The sequence below is a fragment of the Hyla sarda genome, chromosome 9 (assembly GCF_029499605.1).
Source record: "Hyla sarda isolate aHylSar1 chromosome 9, aHylSar1.hap1, whole genome shotgun sequence".
Classification (NCBI taxonomy): Eukaryota; Metazoa; Chordata; class Amphibia; order Anura; family Hylidae; genus Hyla; species Hyla sarda.
In genome coordinates this window covers 12,645,636-12,657,713 of record NC_079197.1, presented here as the reverse complement: position 1 = coordinate 12,657,713, position 12,078 = coordinate 12,645,636, and the positions used below count along the sequence as shown (strand labels likewise).

Here is a 12,078-nt window from a genome sequence, read left to right as displayed (position 1 = left end):
TTTATCCCTGATGACTGTTTCCCCCTCTCCGCCATGGGTTGGTGTTCTCCTTTATCCCTGATGACTGTTTCCTCCTCTCTGCCTTGGGTTGGTGTTCTCCTTTATCCCTGATGACTGTTTCCTCCTCTCCGCCTTGGGTTGGAGTTCTCCTTTATCCCTGATGACTGTTTCCTCCTCTCCGCCATGGGTTGGTGTTCTCCTTTATCCCTGATGACTGTTTCCCCCTCTCCTCCATGGGTTGGTGTTCTCCTTTATCCCTGATGACTGTTTCCCCCTCTCCGCCATGGGTTGGAGTTCTCCGTTATCCCTGATGACTGTTTCCTCTTCTCCGCCATGGGTTGGAGTTCTCCTTTATCCCTGATGACTGTTTCCTTCTCTTCTCCATGGGTTGGTGTTCTCCTTTATCCCTGATGACTGTTTCCCCCTCTCCGCCATGGGTTGGAGTTCTCCTTTATCCCTGATGACTGTTTCCTTCTCTCCGCCTTGGGTTGGTGTTCTCCTTTATCCCTGATGACTGTTTCCCCCTCTCCGCCATGGGTTGGAGTTCTCCGTTATCCCTGATGACTGTTTCCTCCTCTCCGCCATGGGTTGGTGTTCTCCTTTATCCCTGATGACTGTTTCCTCCTCTCCACCATCACGCTGTCACATTTTGTACCCTCCCTGATACATTATGGGTGTCGTTTGTTTCGGTTTCCTCCCATGTTCCTAAGCCGGCTAACTGGATTGTAATGGATCTGATCCTGCGGGAGCGTGTGCGGGCTCGTGGTAGGGAAATTAGATTGTACCGAGAATCCGCAGCAGATTACATGACTGTGAATGAATCATATAGACTATAGGACAGTGTTTCCCTAAGCAGTGTGCCTCCAGCTGTTGCAAAACTACAACTCCCAGCATGCCGGAGGCATGCTGGGAGTTGTTGTTCTGCAACAGCTGGAGGCACGCTGACTGGGCATGCTGGTAGTTGTAATTTTGCAACAGATGAAGGCAAACTGGCTTTCCGGGCATGCTGGGATTTGTAGTTTTGCAACAGCTGTAGACACACTGGCTGTCTGGGCATGCTGGGAGTAGTAGTTTTGCAGCAGCCGAAGACACACTGGCTGTCTGGCCATGCTGGTAGTTGTAGTTTTGCAACAGCTGCAGACACGCTGACTGTCCAGGCATGCTGGGAGTTGTAGTTTTGCAATAGCCGAAGACACACTGGCTGTCTGGCCTTGCTGGGAGTTGTAGTTTTACTACAACTGAAGGCACACTGGCTATCCGATCATGCTGGGAGTTGTAGTTTTGCAACAGCTGTAGACACCGTTGTCGGGGAAACACTCTATAAAACATGAGTTGCCTAATGCCCCCCCCCCCCACCATGCTTTATACTAGATCACGTGACCTCTATCTCCTTCTTCTCTCCAGCTGACCAGGTATACGGTGACCAGGACATGCACGAGGTGGTCCGGAAACACTGCATGGATTACCTGGTAAGAAAGGGGCTCCGGGGGGTGGGGGGTTGTCTGCAGGGAACCATTTGGGGGGGGGGGGACACTTCTTTTTAACGTCTCCGTCATGCGATTTGTGAACAGATGAAGAACGCCGACTACTTTTCCAACTACGTGACGGAAGACTTTACCACTTACATCAACCGGAAACGGAAAAACAACTGTCATGGCAACCACATAGAGATGCAAGCCATGGCAGAGATGTACAACCGGCCCGTAGAAGTGTATCAGTACGGAACAGGTGAGGAAGTTTGGACAAATCTCAGGCTTCCCTTATAATCTGAAAAAAGAGAGAGAGAGAGGAAAAAATTCTGTGTTTAGAGAACCAGGTATAACTCTTAAGTGTGGCTTCTGTAGAGCAGAATTGTGATTTCAGCTCTTGTGAAAAAACTTTTTTTTTTTTCTTTGTTTTTTTTTTGTTTTCTTTTTTTTCCCATCTTTTGTTTTCTTTCTACTTCCCAGAACCAATCAATACATTCCACGGGATTCAACAGAATGAAGACGAGCCGATCAGAGTGAGCTACCACCGGAACATCCACTACAACTCCGTGGTCAACCCCAACAAGGCCACAATAGGAGTAGGTCTGGGGCTGCCGGCCTTCAAACCCGGGGTAAGGAAGCAAGCGCGGACTGCGGACAACATGGCCTTTGTGTAGGGGAGTACTGATACACGAGGTGTCCAAACTGTGGCCCTCCGGCTGTTGCAAAACTACAACTCCCAGCATGCCCGGACAGCCGTTGGCTGTCCGGGCATGCTGGGAGTTGTAGTTTTGCAATGGCCAGAGGGCCACAGGTTGGACACCTAGGCCATTCTGCTTAGTGCAGTGTCTGATCGGGTGGACCATGACACTGGGGATCTGTTAAATGTCCTTTGAATCCTAGTTATGCCCCGCCCCTTAGACACTTAATTTGGTGTCACACAGTGAATCTATTAACCAGAGCAGAAAGCTGATATTAAGTGTGTGTCTCGACTTGGTGCATTTATTTATAAGACTGTGATTCCACACCATAGGCGGAACAGCCCAGTGGCAGAGCTGCCCCATGTAGCCCCTGGCTCTGGACCGCGCCATCCCACAGGCATGGCATCTGTGCACACTGGTGTGGTGCTCTGCAGCGGCCGTTGCTGCTGTGGTGCCGTGTCTGTGAGGTGGCGCAGCCCAGTGCCGGGGGTTAAGTCGAGCAGCATTCGGGGCTGCTCTGCCTCGCCATTCCACCTATGGGCACTGGTGTTGTGGCGGTGGTGTCGTCTGGTGCCACACCATTTTAGGTTAGGGACCCGTTACCCACAGATTACCATAATGAGGCTACCTGGCTTTCACTTTATGGATGTAACGTACACTAAAGACCTGTTTGTTACAAAATATAAATAAATAAGTGTGTGTGTGTGATATATATATATATAAATGTGTGTGTGTGTGTGTATACATTATATAGTGTTTGTGTGTGCACATATATATATCACACTTATTTATATACACACACACTATATATATATATATATGCTCAAGATCTCGGTGCAAGATGTAGATGTGCGACCATTAGAGATGAGCGAACTTACAGTAAATTCGATTCGTCACGAACTTCTCGGCTCGGCAGTTGCTGACTTTTCCTGCATAAATTAGTTCAGCTTTCCGGTGCTCCGGTGGGCTGGAAAAGGTGGATACAGTCCTAGGAGACTCTTTCCTAGGAATGTATCCACCTTTTCCAGCCCACTGGAGCACCTGAAGGCTGAACTAATTTACGCAGGAAAAGTAATCAACTGCTGAGCGGAGAAGTTCGTGACGAATCGAATTTACTGTAAGTTCGCTCATCTCTAGCGACCATGTCAGTTTTTGTCAATTGATGTCCTATGAACAAATATGTCAGCACCTTAAGGGTCATAGTGGCTTTTGTGTTCAGTACGCAGAGCAGTCCCTGATGAAAAACGCCATCCGGACCTCAGAAGAATCCTGGATTGAGCAACAGATGTTAGAAGACAAAAAGAGGGCCACGGACTGGGAGGCCACGAATGAGGCAATTGAGGAGCAAGTGGCGCGGGAATCCTACCTGCAATGGTTACGGGACCAAGAGAAACAAGCCAGACAGGTAACAGTTCACACTGCTGCGGCCCTGTGGTCTCCCATCTACATCCTGTCTGTATTTCCTGTGGTCTTTCGGCATTATGTTGGTATTTACTCTATCTGTGTCTGAGCTTTTCTTCCTCATCAGCTTTTCTGACTAATACAATCTGGCAAGGGATCTGTCATCGTGCCGACCGTTTTAGTAAAGAACATACTGTATGGTGCTTCTGCTGTTGATATGGCACCTAAGGGCTCGTTTACACTGCAGACATTCCACCTGCTAAATTCCACGTGCAGCAGAGTCCCATTGTTTTCAATGGGATTCTGTTGCTCTGTGCACACTGTGCGAAATCGCTGCAATGGAATTCCGCTGGCGGAATGGAGGTCCTCCCAAAGAATGAACAAAATGTTTTCTCTCAGTTCAGAAGTCCGTCGGACTGCATTGCTATCTATAAGACAATGCACGTCCGTGCTAGCCTGCCACGCATGACCCGAGCATCGCTCTGATGCTCACGGTCATGTACAGGACGTAAATGTACGTCCTGGTGTGTTAAAGCGCAACTGTCATGAAATGTTGGTGCAATAACTTGCACACAGCTTTTGTACTGTGTGCAGGTGGTGAGTATATATATATATATATATATATATATATATATATATATATATATATATATAATATATTTATTTACCTATTATTTGCAGGCTTTCATGACTGCAAAAAATGCTTTTATTCAAAGCCACTGACGGTCAGATAGGCGTGGCGCGAGGCCCCGCGATGCCACGCCCAGCCCTACCCCGTATGTCAGCGCTGGGACCGTTGTGTGATTGACACACAGCTCCCAGCGCATGCGCCCTTCAGCTAGTCTAACATGCCCGCCGCTGTGTGTCATCCAGCAAGCGCTCGCTCCCGCCGCCGTCTTCCTCCTAAGTGCACCTGCGTAGTGCTAGGTGCAGAGAGCGCGCTTTCTCTCTGCACCTAGTATCGAGAACTAACCTGATTGCGCGCTGCTTTGCGCAGGCGCACTGAGGAGGAAGACTGCGGCAGGAGTAAGCGCTTGCTGGATGACACACAGCAACGCGCAGGTTAGATTAACTGAAGGGCGCATGCGCTGGGACCTGTGTGTCAATCACACAGCGGTCCCAGCGCCTACATGCGGGGTAGGCATGGGGGTGGGCGGGGCATCGCGTACCTCGCGCCATGCCTATCCGACCGTCAGTGGCTTTGAATAAAAGCATTTTTTTTTTGCAGTCATGAAAGCCTGCAAATAATAGGTAAAAATATTACCATACCCACCATCTGCACACAGTACAAAGTTGCACCAAAATTTCATGACAGTTGCGCTTTAAGTACCACCGCACCAGGACGTACATTTACATCCTGCGTCGTTAAGGGGTTAAAGTGTACCTGTCTATAAAAAAAAAAGTTTGTATTGGTCGAGGCCTGAATGTATAAATCCTGACCAATCACGAGTGGGGAGAGAGGTGCCCCTTAGACTTACATTGTGAGTCCATCCTGGTCATGTGACACTAAGCCTGAAGAGGACAAGCTAAGCATGCACTTCCCATGACTGGTCGGGGTCCAAACACTCCGACTCTGACCGATTAAAAACGTTTGATATGTCTCTAGGACATGTCAAATATGAACCCTCAAGGGCACCAACAAATCTCATGTCAATGTCTAGACTTGTGTTTCCCAACCATGGTGCCTCCAGCTGTTGCAAAACTAGAACCCCCAGCATGCCCGGACAGCCTTCGGCTGTCCGGGCATGCTGGGGGTTCTAGTTTTGCAGCTGGAGGCACCCTGGTCTACCCATGCTGTCACCTTTATTTTGCATCCTCTTATTTGCTGTTGTCTGTCTTTTCCTGTTTCCTTATAATGTCTTCACTTCATGGTTCCTCAAGCTTAAAATAATCTCCCTTCTTCCTCCTCGTAGCCACGAAAGGCAACTGCAACCTGTAGTTCTGCCACAGCCGCCGCCTCAAGTGGACCCGAAGAATGGAGCAGCCGTTCGCCAAGGCAGCGCAGCACCGCAGGGTCTCCCGAGCATCCGGACGTTCACACAGAGCAAACCGCAAAGCCGTCTTCCCCAGGGACCACTCTAGTTTTAGCTAAGCCCCCTTCCCCGTGTGCGCCAGGTAATGTCACAGCCATCTTTATCTGTAGTTATGTAGTTGCACTGTGTGTCTATGATAAGCCTTACCCTTAAAGGGGTACTGCAGCGAAAGCTAAGTTATACCCTATCCTGTGGATGGGGAGAAGTGTCTGATCGCGGGGGGTCCGACTGATTGAAACCCATGTGATCTCTCTTAAAGGAGCACATGCTGGGGACGGCACGTGCTCCATTCATTTCTAAGGGAGCGCCAGAGATGCCCAAGTACAGGGTCTCTTCGGCGCTCCCATAGAGAGTAAATGGAGCGTGTGCCGACCAGAGCATACCAGAGCCGAGCCCGTGCCAGGAGTCACGGAGAATTGCGCGATCAGACACTTAGTCCTGGGACTTTCTAAGACTGAAATTACCAAACATTATACAACGCCCCATTAATCCCTGCAAATTGGTGGTTGCCAATGTATAGAAGGATTTATATGGGACACACTAAAGCATTTGCCCTACACCATTGCTCTCCAACTTGTGGCTTTCTAGCTGTTGGAAAACTACAACTCCCAGCATGTTCTGGCAGCGGCAGAGTTGCAGTTTCCTTATAGCCGTAGGACCACAGGAGATCATTGCTTTCATTCAGCATAAATACACCGATCAGCCGTAGCATTAAAGGGGTTATCCAGGAATAGAGAAACCGAGCTGATTTCTTCCAAAAAAACAGCGCCATTCACTTCAAGCCAACAACTGAGCTGCAATACCACACACAACCTGGGGACAGGCGTGGCAGGTTAAAGGAGTACTGCAGTGTAAGACACTTATCCCCTATCCGCAGCACAGAGGGATAAGTGTCTGATCGCGGGGGTCTGACTGCTGGGAGCCTCTGCGATCTCCCTTATGGGGACCCAACATTACCGCGACTGAGGTGTGTATCGTCGACCTCACTGAGGTTGATGGCACTGCCCCGCAACCCTGCAACACCACCACCCCCCACCCCCGGATCATACGGCTCTATGGGAGAATGCAGCACGAACGCTGCATCTCTGCCTCTCCCATAGAGATACATGGAGGGGGGTGTCGGCCGCGGCGCCATGCTGCAGCCAACACTCCTCCTGCATGGGATAACCGCTGCCCCCGTACAGCTGAGACCCCCTGCGATCAGACACTTATCCCCTATACTACGGATATAGGAGATAAGTTGTATTACACTGCAGATTTCCTTTAAAGTAAACCTATAGTGCAATATAACTTATCCCCTATCTGAAGGATAGGAGATAAATTATAGGTCGTGAAGGGGGACCCAGCGCTGGGGCCCTTTCGCGATTTCTCCTGTATGGGGCCGCGGCAGTAAGTGTCCCCACATGACACGTCGGCAGACACGCCCCCTCCATGTATTCCTTGGGAGACATGGAGGGGGTGAGTCCGCCGCGGGTTCCTGCTGGGGACGACACAGCCCTGACTGCAGCGGCCCCCGTACAGGAGATCGTACAAAACATTCTTACTTGTGAGTTGTCCCCTATATGTAGTGGTTAGTACCGTCCAAGGAAGGACTACTGTGACCAGGGACAGGGTCATGGGGGCACAAAGGGTCATTGTGTAGGCTAGCCTGTCTGGTCCGATCCCACTGAAGAGCTGCCGTAGAGCAAACTGCTGAAAAAGTCCTTTCCGGCTGTTATAGAAAGGCGCTGAACACATAGGACTACGCAGCTTGCTGTGTGTAGGGCTGCGTCACAGTCCAGTCAGTGGATAGGTGTCAGTGTGCCGACCCCTATCCACTGCCAAAAGTGTCCACAAAGGGCACGTGATGAATCACGTTCTCTATCGCGTGGACAGCCTGGAGCGTGTTCTTTAATTTATGTAGCGATGGCACCAGGATGCATTATGGGATGAAGCAGAGGCAGTGTTCTGCAGGAGACCTTGTGTCCTGGCATCATGTGGGGTTACTACGACACGTACCACCTACCTAACCATTGCACAGACCAGTGTTTCCCAACCTGAGCACCTCCAGCTGTTGCAAAACTACAACTCTCAGCATGCCTTCGGCTGTCCGGGCATGCTGGGAGTTGTAGTTTTGCAACAGCTGGAGGCACCCTTGTTGGGAAACACTGGCACAGACCAAGTTAACCCCCCCTTTATGGAAGCGGGCCCCCTAATAGCAGTGACCTCTCTCAGCAGGATAATTTCCCCCGACCACATTGCAGACATTGTTCTGGAACGAGGAACATGACAAAGAGATCAAGATGGTCACTCGGCCTCCAGATTCCCCAAATCTCATCCGATCGACCATCTGTGGGATGTTCTGGAGAAACAAGTCCGATCCATGAAGGCCGCGCATCATAATTTACAGGACTTTATAGTCTCTCTAGGAGTCCAGACATTGGCCAACATTAGGGGGACCTACACCGTGTTAGATGGTTTTATTGTTATGGCTCATCTGTGTATATTTTAGACTGCACAACAGTTACATAGTAGGAGATTTATCAGAATGTGCAGAGGAAAAAAAAGTGATGCAGTTGCCCATTGCAACCAGTCCGATCGCTTCTTTCATTTCTGAGGCCTTTTTTTAAAAGAAAGCAGCGATCTGATTGGTTGCTATGGGCAACTGCACCACTTTTCCTCTGCGCAGCTTTTGATAAATCTCTTCCCCCCCCCCCCATTCTAGTCCCTGGTCCATAGGTTGGGTCCCGGCATCGTGGCCTACAGCCCCTGGCAATACTCGATAATGAAATATCCGGTTGATCCGCTCCTTTGTGTGTCACACTCGGGCACGTATACACCGGACACAAGTTCTGACAAAGCTTCGGTAATTAAAGCGCCATCACCCTCGTCCGTGCTTTGGTGTGTAGACCCAGACACACCCCGGTGAGGTAATACCTGTATCCGGCTGCCCAAAAAAAGACTCTAAAATTAAGATCGGGGAACTCCCTTATAGTTGATAAAGGACTTTGCTAGCATAGGAGAGATGTATTTGTCACTTCCTGGGGATTAAAGGAGAACTCCAGCCAAAATTAACTTATCCCCTATCCACAGGATACAGGTGCGGCAGACGGCACGCGCTCCATTCATTCCTATGGGAGTGCCAAAGTGACCCGAGTACAGCAGTCGGGCATCATTGGCGCGCCCATAGAAATGAATGGGGTGCATGCGTTATTCTGTTAGATGACACTCGCTCCTCGCTAAGGCTGCGTTCACACCACATTTTTGCAGTACATTTCCCATATACGTTTTCAATGTGAAAACCGTACGGAACCATATTGAAAACCGTAAGCATTGACTCTCCAAAAGATGCATCCGGTTGTGTCCGTTTTGCATCCTGTACGGTTTTGTCCATTTTTTTTTCCCGTACCCAAAATTGTAGCCTACCACGTTTTTTGGTCCGGGTGAAAAACCGTATTGAAACCGTATATATTTTTTTTTATTTATTTATTTTTAAACATGGGAGTCAATGGGAACCGTACAGAATGGTATATGCGTACGGTTCCATCCTGTGTGCTCCATACGGTTTTTTACTTTGCACAGTTTTTTTTTCTTGGAATTTCAATCTAACAAGTGAAACTTTATTCATAACGGAGTGAAAAGTTAAAAACGTAAATTTTTTTTTTTTCTTAAAAAAACGGATGCCACCGGACATCATTTTTCAAACCGTATACGTTTTTTTTTAACTGTATACGCATTAAAATTTGTACACACGTTTTGATACAGTTTAATCAGGTTTTGAGGAATCTGCGTTGTCATCAAAAACCTGATACGGGAACTGTATTGCAAAAACGTGGCGTGAATGCAGCCTAAGAGAGCCAGGGTCCCGATTCCGGAGATCGCGGTGGGGTGGGTGGTGGGGGGGTGGTGTCAGAGCGCTGGGATTGGGAATAAGTTATGGCTGGAGTTCTCCTACTTTTAAATAAAGTTGGGTTTGCTTCGCCGGTTGGCGCATGCGCTCACACAGTCTTGTTTTCCGCCTAGGCCCAAGCAACCAGCTATGTTCTGGTGCCGACCGTGCCACCTCGCCCCTTGTGTCTTTGTACCCAGCCCTGGAGTGTAGAGCACTCATGCAACACATGTCTCCCACAGCATTTGGTGAGTGGTTGCCGCCTCATCGAGTGTGTCTCCATGCTTCCAGTTTAGTCCCTTAAAGGAGTACTATCTTGGAGAAAAATAAGACTAGGGCAGTGTTTCCCAACCAGGGTGCCTCCAGCTGTTGCAAAACTACAACTCCCAGCATGCCCGGACAGCCAACGGCTGTCCGGGCATGCTGGGTGTTGTAGTTTTGCAGCAGCTGGAGGCACCCTGGTTGGGAAACACTGGTATAGGGGATAAGTTTTAGTTTAGGGGGCGGGGGGCTGACTCCCGGGACCCCCTATGATTGTTTCGACACACCCCTCCGTGTATCTCTATGGGGTAGCTGGTGATACAGCGTTCAGGTATCTCCGGCTCTCCCTTAGAGATTGTGTCGGCCGCCGCTCCGTGTGGGGGTCCTCACACCCCGTTCCTAGGGACTGCGGGGGTCCCTGCAGTTGCACCGCCCCGACAATCTAAAGCTTAGAATTCGGGATGGTTTCTCCTGCACTATAGTACTCCTTTAAACTCCAGTGGAAAACTATATTATATTTATATATATTTTTATTTTTTATTTTTAAATCATACTGGTGTATTAAAATCTTAATCCTTCCACTACTTATCAGCTGCTGTATGCTCCACAGGAAGTTATTTTCTTTTTGAGAGAGAGACCACAGTGCTCTCTGCTGACACCTCTGTCTATGTCAGGAACTGTCCAGAGCAGGAGAGGTTTGCTATGGGGATTTGCTCCTACTATGGGCAGTTCCTGACACGGACAGAGGTGTCAGCAGAGAGCACTGTGGTCAGACTGGAAAGAAATTTAAAAAGAACAGCTGATAAGTACTGGAAGGATTAAGATTTTTAAATAGAATTAATTTACAAATCTGTAGTGCTCTGAACTAAGTTTTAGACCGCGGGGAGGGGTCCGAGTGCTGGCCCCCCCCCCCCCCCCCACGATCTCCTGTACGGGGCCGTGGCAATGTACAGGAAAGGGGGCGTTCCGTCCCCGCATGACGCTGCAGCCGTCATGCCTCTCTATGGGATTCATGGAGGTGCGTGCCGACTGCCGCTTCATGCTTCTTTCCTGTACATTGCCGCGGCCCCGTACGGGAGGTCGCGGGGGGCCCCAGCAATCAAAAACTTAGTTCAGAGCACTACAGATTTGTAAATTAATTCTACTTAAAAATCTTAATCCTTCCAGTACTTATCGGCTGTTCTTTTTAAATTTCTTTCCAGTCTGACCACAGTGCTCTCTGCTGGCACCTCTGTCCGCGTCAGGAACTGTCCATAGTAGGAGCAAATCCCCATAGCAAACATCTCCTGCTCTGGACAGTTCCTGACACGGACAGAGGTGTCAGCAGAGAGCACTGTGGTCTGTCTCTCAAAAAGAAAAGAACTTCCTGTGGAGCATACAGCAGCTGGTAAGTACTGGAAGATCTAAAACGTATCCCTTATCCTTCGGATAGGGGATTAAGTTCTGAGCACTACAGATCTCTTTTAACAAATGTTTTCCACCTGACTACCCCTTAAACACGGTGCTTTCCTAACAGTGTGTCTCCAGCTGTTGCAAAACTACGGCTGTCCGGGCATGCTGGGAGGTGTAGTTTTGCAACAGCTGGAGACACACTGTTAGGAAAACACCGCCTGAACACCTTCTAATTTTTTTATTTTTTTTTTAAGGTCTGAACGACTGGGACGATGACGAGATCCTGGCCTCCGTTTTAGCAGTGTCACAGCAGGAATATCTAGACACCGTGAAGAAGAGCGCCCTCCGGAGGGATCCTTCCCCCGACCACAGCTGATATCCAGCTCGGATTCATCCAATTCTCCCGTCTCCATCCCATTTCTGCTTGCCTTCCCCTTCACCCCCTCCCCCCCTCTTCTTTCTCCGACAAGTTTTTATCATCCTCACGTTGTGATCGCCACATGAATGATGCTCTTTTCTGTAAGCGTACCTTTCCTACTACTAGCCTATGGAGGACTTGTATAGCTGCATGTTACAGCAAATATTGACAGCCCAATGCCCCCCCCCCCCACCCCCCCTTCTTCCTTGAACCCCCCCCACCCCCCAGACTTATTTTTTTGCTCTCAAGACCTGCAGTGGGACGATGGATTTTGCTGCCTGCCTGGCTCCTGCGGGAGGCGCCCTGACTCGTGTCGACATCTTTTTAGATAGATTTGGATGGGTGTGCAGAGGAGAGATTGACTCAGCCGGTGGAGCTTATATCCACTTTTGTATCTTCCTGAGATATTTTCTTTTTTTTTTTTTTTTTTTTTGGTTTGTATCTTATCAAGAGGACGTTCCAATCACCTAGGAATAACTTTTTTTCTTATTAAGAAAGATAAAAAAAAGAAAAAAAATAATGGGAAAAAAATCTTATA

The 12,078-nt window shown here is 49.0% G+C and overlaps 1 protein-coding gene across 3 annotated transcripts in view; it reads left to right on the top strand.

Annotated features, from left to right (window-relative positions):
- OTUD5 (OTU deubiquitinase 5) overlaps positions 1-12,078 on the top strand; it is a 43,132-nt gene extending 31,054 nt beyond the window's left edge. For 2 of the 3 annotated variants that reach the window (XM_056540912.1, XM_056540911.1), the window contains exons 3-9: positions 1,405-1,469; positions 1,572-1,728; positions 1,950-2,098; positions 3,387-3,572; positions 5,482-5,683; positions 9,604-9,717; positions 11,377-12,078. In XM_056540912.1, coding sequence (XP_056396887.1) covers positions 1,405-1,469; positions 1,572-1,728; positions 1,950-2,098; positions 3,387-3,572; positions 5,482-5,683; positions 9,604-9,717; positions 11,377-11,498 — 995 coding nt within the window. In that variant the 3' untranslated portion in view covers positions 11,499-12,078. The remainder of the gene's footprint in view (positions 1-1,404; positions 1,470-1,571; positions 1,729-1,949; positions 2,099-3,386; positions 3,573-5,481; positions 5,684-9,603; positions 9,718-11,376) is intronic. The other variant, XM_056540915.1, reaches the window with a different exon arrangement.